Raw genomic sequence first — 25,737 nt, 5'->3', positions numbered from 1 at the left:
AAAAATTCTGTGGCTTTCAAAAATGGAAAGTTAGAGTTCTATCATGTAGCTTATGTCCAGACGCAACTTTTTTCCGATGAAAGTTTATTGATTCCAGTTACTCGAAAAAAAATTTGACCAATTTTGTGAGGACTATTTTTTTGGCCCCAAAAAAATTTTGGTCCAGTTATGAGACACCCAGAAAAATTGAATACAAGTAAATAAATATGAAGGAAACTCATCATAAAATGTTCAAATATTATTCTTTATTTATTATAAAGGCCTTCAATGGCTTAAATATAGAAAATTGGGCCTTTAATGGCCTTACATGCTTCAAAACGGACATGGTTTCCGGAGAAGTCAATTCAGCACTTCCCATCGGTTTTCGTCCACGATTCGACTTTGGTTTTGGAGTTTTGCCTTGTAGAGGGCCAACCGCATCCAAAACCGACGAAGTGTTGCTTGCAAGAGACATTAGTGACACCGAGCTGGATAGTTCAGAGGGCTCAGATGTTAACACCTCTTCTTCACGACCAACAGGATCAATGGCATCGTTGAAAACAATACGTCGCTGGTCGTCTTCGGTGATATCAGCATCAATAGCCACTTCTATGTCATTTTGTTCAACGGCTTGGACAAAGTTAGCGTCAGTAAAGATGTCCGGATTATATGGAGCAATGCCCGTTGCAATGAAGCTTTTTTGGAGGAGACATGGCTGAAAATCCGAGAATATTAGTTAAAATACAATTGTAATTGCATATAAATGCGTTTTGACAACAAAAATGACGAAATATGACGTTTCTATATGCTTTCAGTGCAAAATCTAGAGTGTCTCATAACTGGGCAACACGGTGTCTTATAACCGGATCGAGACGCCATTTTGAACATTACTCACAAAAAATTTTCCACAACACATAATCGAACAATCCGAACTAGAATCACAAAATATAATCAAAATACAACATTTTAATGCATTACACTCACCTTTTTAACTTGATTTTCACAAAAAATTGGCACTATGAAAAATATTCCAAATCATTTTTTCACACGATTTTCAACACGATGTTTGGTGCGTATACAAGCAATGCGTCTATTCACTTCGGTGTTCGCCTAAAAACTGGCGGACATCAAATAAAGAACATTGACAGTTCTCATACCAACATTTCCATAGCGCATGACAGAAATAATTGACTGTCTCATAACTGGCGCTGTCTCATAACTAGACCATCTCCCTTAGCAATTTGAATTTGTACTGTGTGAAAAATGATCAAATTTGTATGAAGATTAAAAAACAGTTCAAATTCAAATTGATATATTTTTTAAATACGTGAATATTTTTTGATGAAACCTCTGTGATTTACTATTGAAACGTTGTAGAAACTATGCACAAAATATCAAGAGTGCAGGTGTTTCCGAAATATGTTAATGAGTCCACCAAAAATGGTCAATTTGTATGAAAAATACCTAGTGGTTCCAAACTTTTGCACGGTAGTGTATATACATTCAAGTGACAATGGAAGCAAATGAAAACCGTTCCAACTGACTTGGATGCATCTTTTGCTACATCGTTTGTAATCCAGCTGAAAAAAAAACATTCAATGTCGTATTTAGCACTCTTAGATTGCTCCCACATGCAAATCAAGAGTGCTTCTGTGCCGATTCTATATACAAGCTCGTCTGGCAGGATTATCCGATGTCGGATGCTGCCTTTGCTGTATTAAACGGATTCGAGCTGGCTTTTCAGAACACGAAAAAGACAAACAAAATGTAAAGGGAACACGACTGATAATGACAGTATGTAAATATAATTATGATCAAACATGGATTTGACCCATTTTCATGTTGAAAATCATATTAACTACGCTAAAAATTCTAAAAGTTCATACAGCGACCATGACGTTTGAGACCAAAACACATTTCATGTTCGTAAACTCCTTAGAATGAATATTCGATAAATGATTGCAATATGAATTCTTTATTCGTCAAAAACACTTTGAAGATTAATAATGTTTACACAAACAATTATTTTTCACAACATTTGTCGTTTTATGCGAGCATCTAACCTAATAACATCTGAAAAGAGAAAAAAACACAAAATAAGTTACTTCATACATTCTATTGAGTTGTATAAAATGTTTTGGACATAATTACCAATCAAATCGTGTTGATTTCTCACAGGGAGACACCGGCACATAACCAACATGACAAGAAAAAAGAAGATCGAAAATGCTCTGATCAAATGCATCTTGTTCTATTCGACAAGAATTGTTAACAAACAAAACAAAGTCTTCAAACAAAATCTCTCTTTCTAAATGTGTATCAACGATCCGAACAGCGTTTAAAATCTACTGAAAAACATTGAATAACTCGAAATATTTTTATCGCAAATGACAAGCCGAAAGTAAGTAAATAAGTATTTTGGTTGTATATGGCCACTATGATAAGATGCTTGGCGTGGGTATCGCACAGTACGCGTGTAGAAAGACATATGGAATCGCAATGATTCGTTGTTACTCAAATTATTTTGGTTTTTTATACATCGTATAATTTTAGTTTTTGGATATCAGTTCAGGGAATTGTGCGCAATACAAAATTGGCGACCAAGGCAAATATTATTATCAGTAAAACTCATTTTCTTCTTTTTGCTTAAGGTACTTCTTAGAATCGCGTAAATCGCTTCTTAGATATTATGACTGTTCGAATTGCGGTATTTTTTTTTTCAAATTCACCAAAACTGAATCTTTTTGGACCAATATATCAATTTAAGACGGAAGCAAGTTCATTTTTGTAAAGTTAATACAATGGATATTCGATAGATTTTCATAATTTCAATTTTTTATTTCCCAAAAACAATAGGACATTTATTATTTTTCGCTCAAGAATTGAACATAAAGAACGGGCTCAAAGATCAAAGTACTCAATTATTTATAATTGAAACTCACAAAATAAACTACACAATACATTCTATTATACAATTTTTTATTTGTTATGTTTCACACAAAAAATGAACATAATATGAATATTTGCTAAACTGCGCCGAATTTGCAAAATCTATCCCCCTCGTGGTTTTTGCCAGTCTGATCCATCTGGCGGAGGATTAAAGATTTGTCTTTTCATACGAACTTCTCTGCCAAGGGAAGTCCCAATATACTCTGAAATTGGTAAAACCCACAACATCAATGACTCCCTATATTTATTGCATCGTGTTAAATGTTTTATATATAATTACCGTTCGAATTGTGTTGATTATCCACAGGTAAGCACTGACACATTTCCAACAAGACGAAAAAAACGAAGATCAAAATAACTTTGATCAAATGCATCTTGTTCTATTCGACAAGAATTGTTAACAAACAAAACAAAGTCTTTGAACAAAATATCTCTTCCCGATTGTGTATCAACGATCCGCGTGAACGGGAATAGCATTCAAAATATACTGATAAACCCGACGATTGATTCGAAATATTTATACACAAATGTAGCCAGATCATATAACCAGAAATAAGTTTGATTATCATATAATTGCATCCGGATGAAATGTTTAGCGGGAAGTATTTCAGAAGCGGCGCAATACGCTATGGCGCTCGAACCAGTTTATCTTTACTGCCTTGTCTTTAAATCACTTCGATGCATTTCAATCGCACATCTCGGGTATTTATGCATGAATAAGCCAATGCCTATGTGCATTTGCTATAACGCTAGCTTAGAGAGTGCTATTTTACTGCTGAGCAGGCCGGTTGCAAATCCACCTTAGTAAAATTGAAAAGCATCGTGGATTTTTGCTGGCAATGAAATTGTTGCACCGTGAATGTGTTAAAATACCGCTTCAAGTGCCTGAGTCAGCAAATATAGCTCAGTTCAGATCTGCTCAGTAGCGAAATAACACTCTCTGCGATAGCTAGTGGGTATTAACTCTGGCAAATTCATCCATAAATCTCACAACAATTGCAAATGTTCAACAAATGCAAATAAAGAGAGAAATTTGAGAGTTTTTACAGGTAATCTGGAATTCAATAATACAGAAATGGCCCTGGGTTGTGCGGCTCAACAATATTGCAGTCTACAACACGTGCACAAAATTATCGAACGCTGGTTTATAAATAAATCAACAAATTATATGAAAAATGAGGCTGTATTTTTGTTGTTGTAACAGTAACAATGTACCTTTTTTTGAATAATTTTTAACAATTATAAATTATAATCAATCACAAGCTTCATACAAACCTATGGCGTTAATTGCCTCTTTGTTTTTAAAAGTTCTCATGTTAACTATGCATTTTTTTTAAAATATTAAATGAAATTCAAATCATTCTCACTCCAATTGTGAATATTAAAAATTTGTTCATTTTTCTGCGCGAAATAAATTTCTCGTTTTCCACAACCAAAAAAAAATATGAATCATTCTTCATATCTAGGTTTCATTTATTGTAATGTATAATTATACGCATTGTTTGCGATAATTTACAGCTTTTACAAATCGTACGATTCAAATTTAAAGATATAAGATTTAAACCTTATCGACTGAACCGTTTCAATCGAAAAAAAACTTTTTGGTAGTACGCAAAACCACTTTGACTTTTGATATGAATTGTTCGTCTGAATGTGTGAATTCACGTAATCAAGTTTTGGGAATTCCTCCATTATACAATGTGACAAATTTTGTTTGCTGCCCTGTTTGTATCTTCATAACTGGGTGTAACTTAGGTGCAAGTATGGTCGTCGAATGATGAATTTCTGTCGACCTCTTTTTGCAGTCTTTCATTATAAACTTTATTATCATCTTACATCAAAATTTTAAAAATGCCCATAGCCATACGGGAAATCCCACTTGTTCACATTTGTGTCCATTAGGCACATATAGTATTAATATGTAGGAAATGTGCATCTTGAGATTTCAAAGGCAAGAATTTTATCAAAATCGAACTGTACCGTTCGTAAATAGTCGATGATTTCGATATAATTGTATAGACGTTGAAAGTAAAAAAGGCCACCTGATTTCAAAACGATCATGTGAATCATATTCAATACACTGGCAAAGATAATCTTTATAATTCAATTTCTACTTTTACGTATCCACATAACCAGTTATGATAATTGAGTCGGCTCTGTGAGAGAAAAAAATGCGCATCGTACAGTGTAATTTTTGAATCGTCGTCATTTGTTCTGGTTTTATTAAAAGAATTTCCATATCAAGTGAGCAGAAATGAGGACAATAAAATTCCCACAATCAAGGACAATATGATGATATGATCGTAGGGACTTCTTTTTTTATATGTGAGTTCTTTTTTATATATTCCACTCATAATTGAATGCGTGAGTGCGAAAAAGCACTCAAATTCGAAATATTCTGAAATGTAGTAAGTATACTTCTGTATGGAGATGATATACTTAAAAATATTTTGAATTTAAATTGCTCTTTTGCACTCACGCATTCAATTGTGGAAAATTCTTGCTTTATTCTCGTCATTGGATTGAGTTAAATCAAAAATGACTGTATAAACCACTCCGATCAGTTGATATTTATTAGTGTTCTGCAATCATAAAAGGCGGTGAATCATTCTAGCTAATCAAGTAAATACGTATATAATGCCGATTGTATATATCACAAACGACATTTCATATTTTTTTTATATTTATTCTTCAGCTGGCAAATGGCAAGCATGTGTTGTGTATTTCGTTCAAAGTCGCTCGTGACAGGCCTGTGCCTGATCATCGTATTCAGTTCCTCAAGTTTAAGTGAAGAGTTTCCTGGCGAAGGTGAATGGTGTCATACATCGGAGCGAATCGATATAAGTGATGGAGTTCACGATCCAAATACAAATAGTATCACATTCAATGGCACAACATTTCCAATGGATCAATATGTGAAAATGAACAATAAAACCTTTGGTTGCCTTTGCGAAATGACACCATGCATTCGTTTGTGCTGTCCATATGGATCATTCATTAAGGCCAGAATAAATGGTATCAAGTGTTCAGATGAGCAACAGGAAGACGCAAAAAATTTTGGAAATTCAGTTCGGAATGAAAACAATGAACTCTACGATAAAGATCATTTCAAATACGTCGATGATCAAACTTGTGTGAAAGCCCCAAAATATTTAAAATATTGGATTCAAGTGACAGATGTAATGATCTCGGTTTTATTTTGTGGAAATTCGAATGATATTATTTTAAATTGAGTCATAAAACTCAAAGTTCTATCTAATGATCTTTTGTAGAATGGCCAAGGCATTCACGATGGAAGACATCTTACACGACGAGAGTATTGCTTCGCTATTCATAAAAATGATAAAGGGAAAATAGCTAACGGCACATTGCTTTGCAAAGATCTGGTGCCTGAGAAGTCGACAAGATATGTCATTCCGATCTGTAAGTTGTTCACAATTCAACTTTCGTTTCTGTATTGAATACGGAAGTTATCCTTCACCTTTTTTCATTTAAAAAAAAACGAAACGAAATTATCAAGTGATGCATTTTAAGGTTTTTCTTTGAATAGGCATGATAATTTCGGTGATATTTTTATTTGCCACAATTTTGGTTTATCTCTGCATACCGGAACTATTAAATTTTGTCGGAAAATGTGTAGTGTGCTATCTCGGGTGTTTGACCATAGTTTATATAATGTTAGTTTTGATTCATATTAAACCAAAGCCATTTGGAGGATGGGCATGCACAGTATTTTCATATATAATCTACCTCTTTTCTCAGTCAACATTCGCATGGACAAATGTGTTAAGCTTTGATTTATGGTCGAATTTCCGGTAAGCATGTTTTTTTTTCCTTTTTACGTCAATTTCATTCGTATTTTTGTATAATTAGCTTATTTTCTATTTGTCCAACCAAGAAGTAAATAGTAGTTAAAAATCACAAATTTCAGAGCAATCATGAAAGCACGGGATATTTCCGATCAAAAAAGGTTCTCATTCTATATACTTTATGTGTGTATATGGGCGTCGGTTATCACAATAATCGCCGGAATATTCGACTCAATGAAACATCTTGGAGATAATTTCAAACCGAATTTTGGAGATTATATGTGCTATATAAACGGTATGTCCCATCGAATAACTCTTTCAACAATTTGTTCATTGTAACAAAAATATTTATTAATTTATTGATACAGTTAACCATGGAACGCAGTCATACCTACGATTTCACTATATCCCACTTTGCATAATATTTGCCATAAATATGGTACTGTTTGTTTTGAGCACGGTGAAAATTATACGAATGCAAATGGATATGAAGCGTTCATTTTCCAAGGAAGATGGTTTTCAACAACAAAACACGATCAAAAACAAAGACAAGTAGGACTTTGAAACATATTTTGTTATTATACTTTGTTTCAAATTTAATTGATGATTAAAAGATTTTTGATTTTTACCAAAAACAACTCATTCATTTTCAGATACATGATATTTTTACGACTGTCGATTGTGTTTGGACTGAATTGGTTCTTTGAGGGCATCATATTTGCGATCAAAAATGAGACTGCCAAATTAATATTTAGCATTTTAAACGGATTAATCGGCGTCATTATCTTCTCACTATTCATTATGAAGCGTAGCGTGCTAAAAGCAATAAAAAAAAAGTACGTTTTTTTGGCCTGTTTTTTTCTTTTTATTTTATTTTTCCACTTTATGTTATCATTTTTCTCGTATTTTCCCACATTTTGCTTCAAAGTATTTTCGTTTCTTTTTAGATGGTCTGGCATTAAATCAGGTAACAATTCATACAACACAAGTAATGATACTAATGAATCAAGTTCTCCAAAAACACCAAAACCAAACCATAACATCCGTTTAACTAATATGGCACGAAAGGAATATCAGTAATAAATAGGCATTTATTAGTAGTATTTCAGCCTTCATCCAATCATTTTGGTGGAATTGAGAGAGATCTCATTGTTACAGTAAATTATAGTATTAAACAGATTCACTTAATTATAGAATTTAGTTTAGAATGTAACCATAATTTGTGGCCCACAAATAAAATTGACACGTAACGAATAGACTATCTTTAATTAACAATTTTTTTTTGATAAGTTAAAACACAATCGAGTGTCATGAAAAACTTTGTCATACTACGTTGTCTATAACTAACTATCGAGTGATAAAAATGAGTTATTCGTTAAAATCATTACAATCAAGTCTACTAGAAATTCATTCATTATTTCCCTCACAAGTTGTTGAGTAAAAATTCCACAACAAAACTGAATTCACGGATTGAAAGAAGAATGGAATTGTGTCAAATTTCTAAATAAAACCGTAGTTTATGTTGAATTGAACGATGCCATCTATGGGTCAATATTCGAACTAGGCGCATTATCCATCTGTGTTATGTCTTTTATGTCACTTCACGATGCGGATTTTTCTTTCCCTCACTACTTCGTCTCTACACGAACGAGAGAATGAATGCATTTGATAAAACGTCAACATTTGTTTATAATCGCATTCAGTGTTCACTGTGTTGCAATTTGGCCTGGCAGGCAAACGAGTATATATGCTATTGTGTAGCAACGAATGTGTGAATTATATCGTAATTTTTTTCGCATTGATATGAGTGACATTGTTGTTTCAACGCACGAAGAGGTTGTGTTTTAATTCAGGAAATGTTTGATTTTGTGTGTGCATTCTAAAGAAAACAGACGTTGCACCAAACACTTTAATACGTCATTTCGTTTTCCAAGCAGAAGTAGTTGAAGCAAAAATATGGACAGTGACATTAGGACAGCGTAACAATCTTAGTGGAATGTATCGAAAAATTCGCTAGTGAGTGTACGAAACTGGATGAAACCTTGAGAACCATTTGTCAAAAGTGTGGTTTTGTTCAGTGAAAAATTTTGAATAACGCGTAATAAAATTGTTTGGATAAACAAAACTATGATTTAAAATAGAGGCGATAGAGAAAAATGCGTTCAAGTTGAGCGAAAAAGTGGAATCAAGTAATTTTTTACGTTCAATATTGTTCTCCTTCGTTCTCAATAAAACTCACTTGATTTTCAATAACAGCAACAGTTTACAAGAATAAAATCAGTTCATTGCTGCGATTAGAGCATGTATATTTCAAGCATTTTATTACATTTGCAAATGCATCGCCATTTGTTCACGCTACATTATTCGATTTAGTGTCTGTGTGTGCGTGTATAAATAGGCGCGAAGGAGTGTGGAAAAGGGGAAAGAGAGAAAGTAAGACGTTTGCGACTGCCGAAACAATCAGTCGCTTTCAGCATCAAAGAGGTGTTTGTTTGTGACGAGGGCAAAGTACATATATTTCATCGATCGTGTCGATGTGTGCGGCCGTTTTTTTTTTCTGTCACCCTGCGGCTTTTTATTGTGGTGTTCGTATTTTGTGAGTTTTCTCTTCGAAATGTCGTCGCGTGAGCAACTCGGAATTTCGTTCCAACATATTTATTTAGGCTGTTTATGTTTGTAGCACAAAATGTCGACACGTTTGTCAGATCTAAATTTGTAGTTGTATTTTATTTTCAGCAAACAGAGAGGCTCGTGTCGCATATACGCACTGAAAAAAAAACAGATATTTTTGGCGCATTGTTGTTGTTGACACTGATGCCGCTGCTGCCATCGTCGTCGTCGTTATCACAAAAACACCATATGAAAACTAAGCCAACGGCAATCGCCAAATTGATACTCGCTCTATGTACTAGGTGTCTACTCTGTACACATTGGGTAGCCTACACAACTGTTCATATGTTGTGTGTCATACGATAATCACGTTACTTGATAATCACAATTCACGTTTCTTCTCTCTGTGTGTCTCGCTTTTTTCTATACCTTTTTATTACGCTATCACGTATATAACATATTCGTTTCTGGCATGTGTTTTCATTTTCGCACTGAAGCTTCTCCAGTGTTTCTCAATTTGTTATTGTGCACAACTCAATTGTGATACATTTGTTGAAAAAAAGCTCAAAATCATTGTGGGGTTAGTCGCTGCACGTTTCTAAATCGCCGATTTTGTTCAATTAAATCATCTCAGAGCAGCGAACGAGGCGATTTGCTTTTGTTTCAGTAGACTTTTGCTGTTTGTTTTAAAAGAAGTGTTCAAAGTTCACATTGAGACAGAAAAAAAAAGAATTTGTCAATGTTTTATAACAAAACATATTTTAATTGCAGATTTCAAACAGAAAAAATGACAGATTAGTCGCCCGTGGATAAAAACAGACAGCAAAATTGTGATTTTTTTTAGTATTTGACAGAAAGTGAAAGTAAAATTAAATAGTTAATTAAATAGTGGCCTACAATTTTTTTTATTCGGCGCGTGCGGTACTTTGACGTATTCGCACCCAAATTACGCAGGTAATTAACAGAGTGAGTGAAATATTTAGTTTGCTTCAAGAAAGAAAAATTTGTCAACGATTTTTTTTATTCGTTTTTTTTTCTTCATTGTTTTTCTTTTGACCTTCGCATCTTTTTTCTATTTTTTGTAAAATTCAATTAAATTTGTGCTTTGACTGGTTCAAATCATGATGATCTGAATAAAAATCCTCTTCTTCTAGCATCAGCTACCTGTTAATAGTTCAAATTCATCTGTACCAAAATTTGACACAAAAAAACTAATCCCAATGCAGCGTTGGTTGTTCGGAAATAATAGTGAGGCTATATCGGCTGAATCGAGCCAAGGTCCAGCAAATGGTCAAACTCTAGTCGGAAATGATGGTCGATTGCATACATTTCGCGTGTTGGTTAATCAGCATTTGGAGCCCGGCGAAAGAGTCGCTGTGACTGGTGAATGTTCGAGCCTCGGTCGTTGGTTGCCCGCTCATTGTGTTCAATTGAATCGCGAAAATGGTGAGTTGATTCGACAGACTAAATAAATAAATAAAATAAACTCGACAAGTCAAACAAATGTGAAACATAAAAAATTTCCTGTGTGAAATGTGAACTATAATCATGAGAATAGAAACCGTTCCCGAGGGGGAGAACAATGTGATAAAACTATACTGTTACTTATGAATAAACTGTGCACGCCATGCCAACGAGTTAAATTTAATTTGTAAACAAAATTGGATGCTATAATATTATCAACGTTGATAAATGCTCTTTTTCACCGAACCGAGTTTTTGTGGCGAAAAGTATTGTCGTTGCATTTTGTCGAATGAATTCCAAATTCTATCTGAAAATTGTAGCACAAAATCTTTTGCGCAGAGAAAATAGCCGCAGAAACGTAATCACTTTCGTCATTTTTTTGGCAACAATACAAAATAAGTATCTACCGAGAACCACGAAATCGCAAATATTTCAGAGAATAATAACAGTTGAAAATGAACAAGTCTCGGATAGAACTAGTGATAATTGCGCGTTTCGACGTTGATTCAGTGAATACGTAGTATTGCTGAGCTGAACGTCGGAGCAATGAACTATCTATTTTTTCATTTTTTGTGATGTTTTTGACGATATTTGACGTCGTCGCACTGATTAAAAAATTCATCACACCGACGAAAGCTCAGCTCATATTTTCTTCTTCGCTTCACGATAATTTGTCGTTGATTCTTGTTTACTATCATTTTCACTCGTTCTTTGATCGACGTTCCGAGAAGAAAAAAAATGTGCACTCATTGTCAAGGCGATGCGACATTCAAAAACATTCTCATATAAAACTAACACAGTTCTATGTGCAAGGTGAAATTTACACAAGGTCATCGAATCCGAAAGAAAGCCAGCGTTTCTTTCGGCCAGACGCATTCCATAACGCCAATATTTGGTTACGGTTTCAGTAATTCAAAGGTGGAAAATAACAAATTGCACCGGAAAGCACATGAAAAGTGAGCAATTGACTGACGACCTTTCGTGGTTTGCACGTTTTTACTCTGTTCTACATCGAATCCAGTGATTTTCTTGTTGTTTTCGATTTATTCAGTATGTACTATTTTATCCTTTATTTCTCATTTGTTATCCAATTTTTTTCTTTTCTTCATTCTTTGAAATCGATTTTCTAGCCCTCCTTTAGCTTTCTGCGTCAGTTATTTTAATCATTTCGTTCTACCATGAGAACTTCCACCAAATGGCTATATCGAATGGAAATTAGTTAAACCGTGCAGCACATTCTATTTGTTTGAAGGTAGAAAAAATATGGCTTGGGGAAGAAATATCGCATTTTTTGCAATATATAAAATATTTAATTTATTGAACAGCCATTTATTGATAGGCACGCTCCAGCTATATACCATTATATGTCAATAACTTTCCAGTCTTATCACAATTCAAGCCTGATGATATTCATTATTTACAATTGCCCAGCTTGCTTATCGGTGAAGCAAAAAAAAAAACGATAAATATTCCACTTTTAACTTGGTAACATTTTTATGTCAAAAATGCCCGCCGTCAGTCACTCCCATTGGCTTCGGTAGCTGGATGAACATTGTCGTTATTATGATGCGATATGATCTATTATTGACGATTTAAACCATTTTAGAAAACAAAAAGTGATTACGTAAACAAGCTCTAATCAGAATAATCGAGTATGATCGAAGTAATGCAAACAATTGCATATTCAACCATCTCAGCCTTTTGCTCGAAACAGGAACTGTTTTGGAAGATAAATGAATTTTTAATTCTGAAACCGTTCCACCCAAAGATGGCTTACAATTTTATAGAGTTAGTGTAATAACAATGGAATGATCACGATTCATACCAATTTATGTGTCATAAACAATGGGTTGTTAATCAATAAATCCAAAGGTTAAAATCTTGCTGGTGCACACGTTTTTCAGTAGAATGATTACGGTAAATTCTGATATCATTTCAAAAATATCATCACACTTATGTGATAACAGAATATGAACCAAACTCATTGAGTTCCAATTTAAAAATATTCCAATACACTTGATCACGTTTGAAGAGAGTCATTCTGAATTGTATGAACATAATCTGTGCTGGAATTCTACGACACTTTTTTTGCCGAATCGGAATCTTGTCACAACTCCATCCTCGCATCATCTTTTTACTCACCGTTCCATTAGATTTTTTCTCATAAATAACAATAAGAATTATTTTTCAAATATAAATAAACGGATACAAATTATTCACATAATATTGTATGATTCTTTCCGCATTTTCAAAAAAAAAAAAAAATCGGTAACCCATGAAGTTAGTAGAATCATTCTGAATAAAACTCCCAGTGAGCCACAATCGGAAAAATTGAATCGGAATTTTGAGAATTTTATTCGAAATGATTCTACCAACTTCAAGAGTTACCGAATTTTTTTCTGCAAATACGGAAAAAATTAACTGGACTCTTTAGCGTAAGTAACTATAAGAGTCTTATAGTTTGGATCCATTTATCCATATTTGAAGAATAATACTTCTTATTGTTTTTGTCACAAATAATGTAATGAAACGGTGAGTGGCAAGATGGTGTGAGGATGGAGTTGTGACAAGATTCCGATTCTAATTCGGATTCGGCAAAAGTCGTAGAATTCCAGCACCGATCCTTAATCACATTTTATTTGGTGTTGAGACACAGACACAAAAAGACTTATCAATAAACGTTGCTATCACAACAATGCTTGCGTACTAATTTCCGTCCTCTTGTTTTTGCACACAGATTCGAATGTATGGTCACGTGGTATTTATATTCCGGCAAATAAAGACGTGCCGTATCGTTACTTGGTTTGCACTGTTGACCCGATGACAGAGAATGTACACGTACGCCGATGGGAAACCCATTTGAATCCACGCCTAATTTCCGCCGACCATGGAGAGGTCACAGAAATTGATTTCAAATTGTCTCCCGTTGCCGAAACAGCCGTGCCGAAGCCCAGCTCACCGTCAAAAAACAATGTTCCCGGAATCGATACATTTGGCGATATTAATGGGGTGGAGAAAATCGACCGAGGCTGGTTGACGACCGAAACTGTGTTCCAATTTAAATTCATTCGCAATCCATTTATTTTGAAGCAGAAATTGAAAAATCGCTTACTCTATGTCAAGGTAAGGATGATCCATGCGTCGATTTGGTTATCTGTCAAATTATTCTGCTCCTATCGTTATGTTTCAATCACTTTCAACGTCGGGAGAGTTTAAAATAGAAGAACGTTCAAGTTTCAAAACGCAGAAATATTCCATGAAGTGAGTTTGATGAAGAAAATTTTTTGTGTACATACAAAAAATTTGTCCCATTTAAAGACTAAAGCTAAATATAATCGCTGATAATGACTTAATACTGTTTATTCTTTGACATTTTGATTGTTTTGTTGTTTCGATTAAACCGGCGGTATTTGTTTTGATTTAGTGCATGGCGGCAAACGATAACGCTTTATCAGCGGCTAATTAGCCGACTTGCATTATTACTGACATATCAACACACAATTCAGATCTAGTAGATGACGATTGAAAGCAGGTTATTATTGTGCAGGTTGTTTGCCTATCAAGTTGGTAGTAAATATTGATATTAGTTATTTCATTGGATTCATTTGATTAGGGCCACAATCATAGGATAGTGAAAGCGTTTATAATTAACATATTTCTTCAGAATTGAATCGATTTCCTTCAAAATTGGAAAAATCCTCTTTTTCTCATTTCCCCTCCTCCAAAAAAAAAAAACGATGAAACCAACCAAATCAATGATTTAAATTTGATTTTAGTTGACGCCAATGAATTTGCGCATAAACTCCACTGAATCTTCAGCCCATGGCAATTTGTTCGAAGTTGAAGATTCATTGTCAAATGATACGCGCGAGAATGGCGGTACTGAGCAACCGGTGTATGCTTTTGCTGAAGTGGCTACGCTTAAATCAACATCAAATGTGTTCGAACCACAAAACCAATTCGGTCGACCCTATCACACCGATGACATTATGATATTTAATGTGAGCGTCGGCGATCCAGAGAATGTCGCTTTTCTAATCGATCTGTATACATATAGTTCCAGGGTGTCACCTGATGATAACGAACCACCCCATCATTTAGGCTATCATTATATATTGCCAAATGTTTTACGCAAATCCGATGGAAAAATTGAAATACCCATCACGTGTGCGACCAAACATCGTCCGCTCGGTATGATGAACATTGAATACATTCGGGTATGATCTTACATTTTTATGTTTTTTTTTACTCATTTTATACGACTTAAATTATTATATTCTATTTGGCTTCTGACTCGAACACAGATTTCACCATTGAACTCATCGGTGCAATTGAATATGAAGCGATCGTTTTGCCGACACTGGAACAAACGATGGACAGGTCTTGATGTTGGACACCGTGGAGCGGGAACTAGTTTTAAGCCAACGTCAGGAGACGATGCAATTCGAGAAAATACCATCGCATCACTTCGTCGTGCCGGTGATGCTGGAGCAGATATGGTAAGAATATATCTTTTTCTGTCCATAAAAATTATTTGGATTTCTTGTCTTTGTACAAAAATCAAGAATTTTTTTTTAGGTCGAATTCGATGTTCAATTGAGCAAAGATTTGGTACCGGTTATCTACCACGATTTTCACGTGTATGTTTCGTTGAAGAAGAAAAGGTCTCTGGATGAAAATGATTACCTCGAATTACCAATGAATGAATTAACATTAGACCAGTTGAATCACTTGAAAGTCTATCATCAAGTTGAAGGTAAAACGAGACAGCCGAAATTCTTTGATGAGCATTTGGATGAACATCAACCATTTCCACCGCTCTCTGATGTGTTTGATGCCCTCGATGAAAGTGTCGGATTTAATATTGAAATCAAGTGGAACATGGAATTACATGATGGCAGACACGAAATGGATCGTGTCAACAAAAATCCAAATGTATATCTGGACTGTATTTTGGATGTAGTGTTGAGCAAAGCTGGCGATCGTCGAGTGGTGTTCTCATGCTTTGATCCCGATATTTGTACAATGTTACGCAAAAAACAAAATCTTTATCCTGTCATGTTCTTGTCGCAGGGTATTTCTGATCGGTATGAAAGCTTCCATGACCCACGCGGTGACACCATTGCAAATGCAGTGTTCCATGCCAATTCAAATGAACTGTTGGGAATTGTTGCACATACTATGGATTTGCTACGTGATACGAATCAGGTAGGGTTCTTTATTGAAGGACATTTTTAATGCATTGCTGATTCTTTTCATATTTTTTAACCTATTAATTTAACAAATCATTTTTTTTGAAAAAATCTGACACAATATTCAACCAAATCGGTTTTCATTCCAGTTGAATTTAGCCACCGATCTTGGTCTAATCGTTTTCTGTTGGGGCGATGAGAACAATTGCAAAGAAACGATCAAATTTTTGAAAGAATTGAATATCCACGGCATTATCTACGACAAAATGGACAAATTAACGGAGAAAAATGAAAAGGTGAAGCTGGTTTTTAATATACTTATTGATAGTCGAACTTCTACAAAGAGAATTTTTTCAAGTCGATACTTGTGTGTAATGAGTGTTTATTTCTGAAAATTTCCCTCTGATTGTTTTACCGTACACAAGACTCAAACAAATCGTTAATGAGTGTTAAGTATATTCAATATATTGACCACTTACAATCAATTTCGCTTCGACGTCAATTTCAAGCAAATTTCATTTTCCACTCTTTTTCTCATCATTGCAGATCACAAATAAATGTCCATTCGTAGCATTTATTCAATATATAAAAAGCAAACTAATTTGGCCATCGTTTGATCAAACGCAAAAATTGACATGATTTCACATTGTACAAAGCACACAATTCAAAAATTTATTCATAAATGAAATTTTATGTTTTGCATAAATGAAACACTTACGCTTACTTAGTCAGTGTCATCACTTTGTATTCCAAATTGTATTAATGTCCCTGTGATTTTTTTTTATTATTCAAAACTGTAGCGAAGTATATTTTACGTGGAAGGAAAGGAGTCACAAAAGGATATTTTACGTCTGAGGCAGTTGGAGCAAGCAAAACATGATCATAGCTCAACGTCAATGATAACCGAATCCAGTAGCTCATTCAATGAGTCTGCCAATTCCCTAGCTAATGGAGCGACAGTGCGAATTGACAATAATTAATTTGTGCCCTCCATTTGACAGTGAAACACAATATCCCAAAAGTATCGAGACGCGAGAATAGGCACGAGACAGATTATTGTTTTTGAAATTTGAAAAAAAAAGAATTCATCGTACAAACAAATGATAATTTATATTTTTAGACACCGTTTCAATACTACTTTTAAGTCGGCTGATAGCAGAAAAAATGTAAACACTCAGCGCCAGCAACAATCAAGCGAAAAAAAAATTAGAGACAAATTTACATACGAATAAAAACAATTTGCAAATGAGTGTAATGAGAATGGAGGAATGAGAGGATAAACGAGTGCGAGTGAAAAAGGTATAAAAAATGAAATAATTTTTTCATTTGTTCGGACGAAATGATGGAAGTGCGTAGGTTTTTTCCCAATCATTCAGATAGCTTTGGCGTGATAAGAATAAAAATTGAGGACGTAGAAAAAAATCTGGGCAAAAACACTACTGAGGCTGAGATTTTAGGGCTCATAATTTAAAAAAAATTGTATTATAAAAGTAGAATTGGCTTGTTTGTAAAAGGGCTGGATCGAATCCCGCTTCGTTTATGCCAATGGTATTTTCTTAGGGCCAGTCGCACGTTGCAATTGCTATCCAACACATATTGTTACAATTGATGTCTTTAAAGACCATTTCGACAATTTTGCATAAGCTAGAGATTTTACTATTATAACGTCTTTTGCTGTTCATGTTTCATTTCTTTTCCGCAAACATAATTTGTTCTATTTCTTCTGATTTTATTTGTTGATCAAACCATTGAATTTCCTCTCCTTTTATTCTATTTAATTTTTTTCGCATAAAATTTTAAAATTCTCTTCTGTTGTTCATGTTTTTAGATTTTTTCAATTTCATCATGTTATAGTACATTTATAATAAAAGCTAACCAATTACTCAAGTGTTAAGTGAAATCTTCTTTATGTATAAGAGATAGGATTGATAATGGAGCCATTGAGGCTGTTTCATTTACTCAAAAAAAAGTAAGAAGAAAAAAACATTCGGTGTCGTCGTTTTTGCGAAAGATTAAGTTTGTTTGAAATGGTAATTTGATTATAGTTGTAACTAATATCTAAAGAAATCTATAGAGCCAAAATAATAAGCTTGAAACTACTGCATAAGACAATTTTCTTCAAACAAAAAAAACAAAACAAATTCGTCCCGAGAACAATGAACATATTCGTTTACTTCACTTTCCTATGATAAGTAACAAATGTTGATTGAAATACTCCACTATTTTTTTCCACAGTTCTCCATTATAAATTTTAACAAACAAAAATGGACTAAAAATAAACCAAAACGAAACAATGACAACACTTTTTTTGCAATTTTCGATTGGAAATTGCGATACGATTTACTTTTTTAATCATCAAATTCTTTTGATGCCTTATTTAATTCACTTCAAGTCTTCCATTGAGGCATTGCCTCAACCATCACACGTTGGGATTATCACCAAAGAGTTGAAATAAAATTTGCTTCCAGTGGCATTTTTTCGAAAATTAAAATTCAGAGCATTTTTTTTAAATAAAAATTTTCTTTTTCATTTATTTTTCGCAGTTTTTTGTTACAATTTTTCGAATTGTTTAAGTAATTTTTACATTTTCATCACACCTCCATTTGGATTTTGGCAAAAAATTCATCAGTTTCCACGTATTTTAGCGTGGTATCACTGAGTTGGCATTTCATTAGATTGCCGATAAACCAATAGATTTCTTCGATCGAAAGATTCGTTGCAGCCATTTGTTTGATGAAGTAATTGAAAAAGGTAGCTAACGAACGAGACTGTGTTCTAAACCAATTGTCGATGATGTAGTCAGCATACGAATTTTCCAGCGCCACAAGATTCGAACAAATCCGCATGAGAAGAACGACTTGATGAAGAAATTCTCTAGACTCCGATGGTGCCGGCGGAGAAGACGACGTGACATCATACAGGTTAAGAAGCGTTCCGAAACAAATATACACCAACTTATCCATTTCGATTGCATCGTTGGACTTAAACTCAAGCAAATTCAACAATTTATAGACGATTTTTGTTTTTCCCAAATCGAGTGGCGCTTCTTGATGCAAAATCCACTTCGCACACAGTGTTTCAATATCTGATGGCCTGTGATGGTCCAAGCATTGAATGGATGGAAACATTGTAAAGGCATAATTTGAAATTAGTAAATGAATTGAAATATGACAGATTCGGTAGGTGCGGTGCAATAAGGACAAAAATGAATAGAAAACGTAAAAAATTAAGTTTTTTTCTACTCTTTTCCGACATTTTCATGAAAAATCCAATTTTTCATCGAAATTCCAATTGATAGTTCTCACCTTGGTACACCGCCATGATCCAGAATCAATTCAATTGCAACATATGACTCATCGGTCAGATTTCGGTTGTGAATTGAAAGCGTGACATTGATCAATGCACTGATTATTTCTTGACTAATCATAATTTTCAACGGTTTTTTCCCAGCAACAATCAAATTGGTTAAACACCACAATGAAGTTCTCTGTAAAGAAATGACCAGATCAAAATGGTTAATTGGTGGAAGTTTTATTTAAGTTTTTCCGATTTGCGATGTCGAAATTTACTTCCATTTAAAAAGTCAATAAATGCTACAATTCAGGAATCGTTTCAATTTTGAACGGTTAAAAAAGAAAAAGAAACAATTGAACTTTTTCCCACACCAGAAAGTACTTACAACGATTGATTCGTTGGAACTCTGTAAAAATGTATGCAAATAAGTGCCTGCCTTCTGTGCTACTTTCTCTGATGTGTCCTCTGAACCAAGAGACAAATTGCACAGACATTCAATGGCCAGCATTTGTGTTTCCGTTTTTTTCCCTACAAATGAAAATTGATTTGAAAACGAATTTAATTCAAAATTTCAATGTTAAATTCAATTCAAGCACTTAAGCCTCATCGAATGATTTACCTGTCATTTCCTTGACAATGACCGGCACGGCACCGGTTGTATTAACAAAACAGTTGATGTTGTCGATACTCTGAAGAAATGCATGACATAATTTCAACAGATCCGTTGTCGATGCATGCCGTTGTTTCTTGATTTTGTTCGCAATATCCAGCACATCGTTTTTCGTAAACGTTTGCAAGTTGATCGAATCATCTTCAGGATCGCCGTGTGTAATACGCAAGTTATCAAGCTCATCTTGACGATGTCTTAATCGAGCGATTCGAATGTTTTCTTTCACAGTTTCCCGAATCGTTGTTACAGCGGTTGGATTCTCTTCTTCGGCCACTTCAGACATTTTTGATTCAAGTTTTTCTGAACAAAACGCTTGCAACAAACTGTTTTATGCCTAGTTATTTCTATCAACAAACTTCAAAAGGTGCAGTGAAGACTGGCGGAGAAATTTCGAACTATTTTTGACACATTTACCATTTTGTCCCAAAATTACACACGTCTTTTGCGTTGAATGAAATAGAATGAATCAACCAAAGAATGCACTCGATGTGAAAAATTCATAATGAAATAGAACACTATGGCCTTATATCCTTATTAAATTGATTTCGTTTTTATTTCGGTTTTGGCTTGGTACAATAGATAATACAGATTATGTATTGCGTAAAAATGAAAAGAAAAACCGATTTTTAAGCCTTATTTTAGGTAATAATATAGTGTAAAATCACAAACAAATAACGCGTATAACACGTATAAACAAAAGAAGTCAAGTCTAAAATAATTGCCGAAGTCTTAAAATGTTGTGCAAAATTGCTCAAGTCTAAAAAAGGTTTAAGTCGACAAAAGTAAAAGATACACCAATGTTGATAGGCCGTGAATTGTGTGCTTATAAACGCATCCGAAACGAGCTGAAATTGAAAAGAACGTCATTAGTTTCATGGTCACCAGAGATGAATGGTCTTGGCAGCTTACTTTATAAAATCGGAAGACTTGTCAATGATGCTGCAAAAGAAAATAGATTTTTTTTTATTATTTTAGTATTGGATTTTAGTGCTAAATTTCAATGCCATTGAAATTGAATGACTCACTGTTCGAATTCCGGAAAGCTGAGAGCGTGGTCATCATCTAAATCAGCCTCTGCCAAAATGTTCTGTATCAGCTGTTTCATGTCGTTATCCGAAAGATTATTTTGTGGTCCGATCAAGCGTTCAATCACTTGTTTCAAGTCACCAATCCCCAACATGTCATCACCATCAAAATCTATAACCCAATTTTCTTCATTAATTCCTACATTCTTCATTTTTATAATCCACCATGACTTAAAAATCAGACCATAACCTTAAAAACTATTTCAAATTCTTACCAAAAATCCTGAACGCATGTTCAGCCTTAACGGATCGCGGAGCTGCATCGCTAAACACCGACATCATATCGAGGAAGTCTTCAAATGTGCAATCACCATCGTTGCTTGAGCTAAACACCTTACAAATTTGATCGCCAAACGGATTCACTTTCAACTCAGGGTACTGAAGTACTTTTTGCATGGACAATTTGGCATTCTTGTTGTGGCCCACTTTTTCAGGTGCTAATGCTTTGAACTTTTTATGGGCACTGAAAATAAAACAACAGAGTGTGATAAGATGAGATGACATTGGCTGGGCTGCATTTACGTACAGTAGAATTTCCTTTTTGGTGAAAAATGTCAGGTCTTCATAATCTTGAAGTTCTTCATCGGAAAACTGACTCTTCGCTTGTCCCATTCTACTGGGCAGTGTAAAAACGGCAAGTGTTCGGCGTAAATAACACAATATTTGCTAAATTTTAAGGAGGAAAATCTAATTTATGGGTAACCAGTCGTATGTTTAGAACTTTTTTTTCTCCTGAATCACCAGATTGTCACTTGATTATTATGACAGTTCGCGCTTGTCACAAAATCAATCATAACATTAAGACTGGTCGACACAAAAGTAAAACTTAAAACATCTGGTCCAAATAAACAATATTTCATTGCGATTATTCATGTCTTTATTCCAACCATCGAATCGTTGAATTGAATGAAACTTATATCCAATAATTTGCTGACTTCCAATTAAACTTAGAATATCTAGATACATATAGGGTAAAATATAGATTTCAGTCAATTTATGGAATCACTTCGAACATCGCATACTTCCAGGTGAAGCGGCGTGCCAATGCTTCGAATCGAGGCCGATCTTCTTCATACAAACGGCCCAGTTCTGGCTCCATACAAATCTATAACCCAATGTGGAGAAGAAAAAAAAATATGAAAACGGAATATTGTTTAGGCATGATTCAATTGCTGCTATCAATTAAATACAATGAATTTTATTACAAAAGTAGGTGGTAACTTCTAGTAATCACCATACCAAAAATCAAAATTCATCACTGAAAAAACATACCTCGGTAAAAGGATCGGTAAGGAGGCTTTGCACGCTAAGCAAAAGTTTCGAAATAGTTAGGGCCAGTGACCAATTATGCTGAATTATATCAATTCCAACGTCACCATGACGTGACACATTCGGATGAATGATTTTGGTGAGAAATCGAACAACAGGAGGATGCATTGGGTACCTGCAATGAAAAAAACAGATGATTTACATGTACAAATCTCAACTTCGCAATTTCTAATCAATTGGATAACTTACGAAAATGGAATCAAAATGTGTAAAAAGAACTTTCCGCCTTCGTACGGGCTCCCAGGTGGTCCAATGATAGAAGCTTGCCAATGTGAAAGTGAATTATCAAGAGGAACCGCTTCAATTCCTTCGGTTGCGTCAGCGGTTAATGTGCGTATATCACCACGCAGTCGTCGTGCTCTAAAATGATTCTCCCGTTGTTGCGGTGTCCGTAATGTCATTTGCACGATACAAGTGCGACAAAAACATGATGACATCAATGATGAATAGATCTAATTGGCGTTAATAAAGGGAAACGATAAAAAAAACGAATTAAAAAATTGAAAATCATCAACAACACTTTAAAATTCTCCTTAATGTGGAACATTGGGCTATTTTAAGAAAAATCACGTCATTCACAGTACACAAACTATTTACCTTAAACCAATTGGTAGTGTTGGTAATCTGATGATAAAGTGGCCACCTGGTTCTGGTTGCTCTTTGCCATAGTGATTGTGGTGTATGTACTTCTAAGATTTTCTTCCATTGTTTGCACACTTCGCCGACATGACACAGCGAAATATCATCAAGATAGGAGAATATCACAAGTAAAACTTCGACTGGAAGTGCTGAAATGGTTCCAGGTTTAGTCGTTGCTGCTACCATTTCGTTGTTAACGTCATTGACAACGACTGCTTGTCGAATTGGGTTCTGGTTAGCTTCATGTGTACCTTCGGTCAATGCGTTTAAATACTGTCTTAGATTTCGTGGTGGTTGTGGTTCTGGTCGATCGTTCATAAATGCATTTTCATAAATAGCAATGCGATCATTGCTTCTTGATGTTGATGCAATAGGTATGATTGGCGGCGGCGGCGGCGGTGGTGGTGGTGCATCATCGGGTGGTCCAACAATATCTTCATCGGAATCGGCCTGTGGTTCACCTTGAGCATTTCGATACACAGGAGCCCCAGCTGGTGGATTTACTGTACCTTCCTTGTACGGTGGTTCATCGTTGCCCGAATCTTCATCGTTGTCAGACAAATCAGTGGAACGCTTCTCTTCGGCCGCTATCGGGAATAGAAACGCATGACACGTTCCACACAATGGTTCACCGAAACTTGGTGCATAATATCCATTACATACACAACACGTCGATGATGTTGGCTAAAAACAAATAAATTACACAGCTTTATTTCACTCATTCATCGAAAACAAATTGTGGCCTAACTCACCGAAAATGTAAAATTCTCACAAAATTCCTCGTAATCATCATCGTCCGTATCACTGTTCTCATCGTTTCGATCATCTTGGGACATTTGCAGGCATTCTGCCATGGTGAAATATCCAAATTTTTACGTTGAAACTCTCAAGGATAAATGTTGTTGTCTTTTACTCTAAACACCACTGCCAAAAACACCAGATGAAGGCATTTCGGGATTTTTGACGTTTCAAAACAACAACTGGAAATGTCACAAAATGAAATAGCAACAGAACATTTCTATGGTTGTCTCTTTCTAATGTCAATGTTTCCAGTTGTTGGAAATGGTAAATTTCAGTTACAATTGTTGCTCTCTCTCTCTCTCTCTCTCTCTCCGCACTGCAATATGCATGCTTCATGGGAAGTGCGATTGTTGTTGTTTTTCAATATCAAATTGAGAGAGTGTTTTTTTTCTCTTCATATTCATACTTACCTTTGAATGTGTATTCAAAGCATACGCTTTTTATGCTATAGCAGTTGGTATGAGGTTTGGTTGAATACAAAAGTATTACGTTTTTTTTCTTCAGTATTCCTCGATACACAACTTTTCATGCAATCCATTATTACCTTGAAAGCGTATGCAGGTTACGGAAAAGTGATTATATGCTAAACTGGTCAGAAGAGACTAACCAGAACATTCACAACGGAAAAACTAGAGCCAAAGAATTTATATATATGCAAAAAAAAACATGATAGTGTGAGCAAATAAACAATTGGCGTTAACACAAAAAATATCTGCTTCTGGTTTGGTTGTGGTCTCTCGAACAGAAATATGCCTAAACACATATTGACTTAAGCGAGGTAAACGAACAATGTAAACAGAAGTTGATTTACGACTAAACTACCAATGTCATTGGCAAAAAAATATATATATTGGCCGTTCGGATTCATTTACAGACTTGTGATGACACATTTCATATTCGTATTGCCATCAACTGAGCTGCTGGATGGTTGTTATTATTTATTTTTCGCACTCCTTCATGCGGCGTCGTACATTCATTGTCAATTAGTCCATTGTTATGATTCGGTTTTCTTCGTACTTTTCGTTTTGCGTGATTCTTTGACGAAGATTTGGTCGTAAATCAAATTGAACTGACTGAATAGTAATTGGTTTAGCGTTGCATACAAATAAGCCATTTAAAAAAAAATGGGGAGGGGGAATGTGCATGAGGAAAAATATGATAAAATGCCGCAATTTATGAACGATTACCATAGCCCGCAAGTACATCGACACGGTAAATGTGATGCAGTAGCTCAAAATTGTATCTTGAAAATGAAATTGAGCATTTTATCTTTTCAAATGTTTCGATTTCGATTGCATCTCGTTAGGCTGTGTATGTGTGAGATGCAAGCAAAAAGGCCAATGATTGAACAAAATAGAAGACACCGTGTGAAGGAAATGAAATCTGACTATTTGTTATGCCGCCAAGAGAGAGAGAGAGAAATGCGTTCCGTCTTCGTGCCACAGCACATTGTACCGATTGATGAATCGGGCTGCAATTACGGTCGTTTTGAATAGCATACACACAATCGCATGCTTGCCACTGCTGCTGCTGCCGCTGTCGTCGTTGCCGTTGCTACTCTTGCTGCGCTGCTATTGTTGCTGCTGCTGCTGAGGTACAGCTCATACATTGTTTGCAGCGTAATAACATAACACTCGATCGCAACGCGAATATATAAACGAGCGGGATGGAGTGAGTGAGAGAGAGAAAAAGAGAGAAATGGATGAATAAGAGTGAAAGTGAAATTATGCATGAATTGAAACGACGACGGCCATGGAAGAAAGTCGGTACGCTGAATGGTTTGAAAATGACTGAAACGTTGTTGATCTGGAAGTGATTTGACAAGATCTGTTTCTTTTTTTTGTTGTCACTTGTTGCTTGCTGCTTTTGATGTCGCTTTTCGCGAACACGTTTCGCTACAAATCACATAAAAACTC

General features: G+C 35.0%; 5 protein-coding genes and 1 long non-coding RNA gene across 45 annotated transcripts; 2 read left to right on the top strand and 4 right to left on the bottom strand.

Moving 5' to 3' along the window:
- Window positions 1–2,015: 2,015 nt before the first annotated feature.
- Window positions 2,016–3,349, bottom strand: LOC129565098 (uncharacterized). The gene is made up of 3 exons (XR_008687571.1): window positions 3,209–3,349; window positions 2,131–3,131; window positions 2,016–2,052 (listed from the first exon to the last, which is right to left on the bottom strand). It is a non-coding gene; the product is annotated as an uncharacterized LOC129565098 (long non-coding RNA).
- Window positions 3,350–3,845: 496 nt separating this feature from the next.
- Window positions 3,846–8,072, top strand: LOC129565087 (G-protein coupled receptor Mth2-like). The gene is made up of 9 exons (XM_055439493.1): window positions 3,846–3,977; window positions 5,065–5,253; window positions 5,624–6,107; window positions 6,201–6,351; window positions 6,479–6,743; window positions 6,860–7,032; window positions 7,106–7,289; window positions 7,391–7,573; window positions 7,685–8,072. The coding sequence occupies exons 3-9, from the start codon at window positions 5,631–5,633 to the stop codon at window positions 7,815–7,817; spliced, it is 1,566 nt and encodes a 521-aa protein (XP_055295468.1). The 5' UTR covers window positions 3,846–3,977; window positions 5,065–5,253; window positions 5,624–5,630; the 3' UTR covers window positions 7,818–8,072.
- A 268-nt stretch (window positions 8,073–8,340) lies between these two features.
- On the top strand, window positions 8,341–18,297 carry LOC129565085 (glycerophosphocholine phosphodiesterase GPCPD1). 40 transcript variants are annotated; one of them, XR_008687565.1, is made up of 11 exons: window positions 8,425–8,573; window positions 8,675–8,926; window positions 10,119–10,301; window positions 10,502–10,793; window positions 13,549–13,934; window positions 14,588–15,028; window positions 15,116–15,310; window positions 15,390–16,019; window positions 16,153–16,299; window positions 16,804–17,044; window positions 17,124–18,297. XR_008687565.1 is itself a non-coding variant. In XM_055439483.1 (10 exons), the coding sequence occupies exons 4-10, from the start codon at window positions 10,568–10,570 to the stop codon at window positions 16,981–16,983; spliced, it is 2,205 nt and encodes a 734-aa protein (XP_055295458.1). In that variant the 5' UTR covers window positions 8,341–8,573; window positions 8,675–8,926; window positions 10,119–10,301; window positions 10,502–10,567; the 3' UTR covers window positions 16,984–18,297. The 40 variants fall into 40 exon arrangements, 33 of the variants coding, with proteins under 33 accessions (XP_055295458.1, XP_055295457.1, XP_055295466.1 ...); XM_055439483.1 differs by having other exon boundaries at window positions 8,341–8,573; window positions 16,804–18,297; XM_055439486.1 differs by adding an exon at window positions 8,994–9,170 and having other exon boundaries at window positions 8,368–8,753; window positions 16,804–18,297.
- A 206-nt stretch (window positions 18,298–18,503) lies between these two features.
- On the bottom strand, window positions 18,504–20,384 carry LOC129565094 (uncharacterized). Its single transcript, XM_055439507.1, has 4 exons — window positions 19,917–20,384; window positions 19,683–19,825; window positions 19,309–19,490; window positions 18,504–19,096 (listed from the first exon to the last, which is right to left on the bottom strand). The coding sequence occupies exons 1-4, from the start codon at window positions 20,248–20,250 to the stop codon at window positions 18,595–18,597; spliced, it is 1,161 nt and encodes a 386-aa protein (XP_055295482.1). The 5' UTR covers window positions 20,251–20,384; the 3' UTR covers window positions 18,504–18,594.
- Window positions 20,385–20,490: 106 nt separating this feature from the next.
- LOC129565097 (calcium and integrin-binding protein 1-like) lies at window positions 20,491–21,813 on the bottom strand. Its single transcript, XM_055439510.1, has 5 exons — window positions 21,579–21,813; window positions 21,268–21,515; window positions 20,993–21,164; window positions 20,877–20,906; window positions 20,491–20,812 (listed from the first exon to the last, which is right to left on the bottom strand). Exons 1-5 carry the CDS (start codon window positions 21,662–21,664, stop codon window positions 20,791–20,793), a joined length of 558 nt encoding a protein of 185 aa, XP_055295485.1. The 5' UTR covers window positions 21,665–21,813; the 3' UTR covers window positions 20,491–20,790.
- Window positions 21,814–21,911: 98 nt separating this feature from the next.
- On the bottom strand, window positions 21,912–24,111 carry LOC129565091 (uncharacterized). Its single transcript, XM_055439497.1, has 5 exons — window positions 23,773–24,111; window positions 22,979–23,704; window positions 22,571–22,833; window positions 22,325–22,496; window positions 21,912–22,157 (listed from the first exon to the last, which is right to left on the bottom strand). The coding sequence occupies exons 1-5, from the start codon at window positions 23,872–23,874 to the stop codon at window positions 22,047–22,049; spliced, it is 1,374 nt and encodes a 457-aa protein (XP_055295472.1). The 5' UTR covers window positions 23,875–24,111; the 3' UTR covers window positions 21,912–22,046.
- Between the last annotated feature and the right edge of the window lie 1,626 nt (window positions 24,112–25,737).

Source organism: Sitodiplosis mosellana, unplaced genomic scaffold, assembly GCF_009176505.1.
Source record: "Sitodiplosis mosellana isolate CC-2019 unplaced genomic scaffold, AAFC_SMos_1.0 Smas_scaffold_2, whole genome shotgun sequence".
Classification (NCBI taxonomy): domain Eukaryota; kingdom Metazoa; phylum Arthropoda; class Insecta; order Diptera; family Cecidomyiidae; genus Sitodiplosis; species Sitodiplosis mosellana.
The sequence above is the reverse complement of the archived record's forward strand: the minus strand, read 5'-3'. Positions and strand labels throughout refer to the sequence as shown.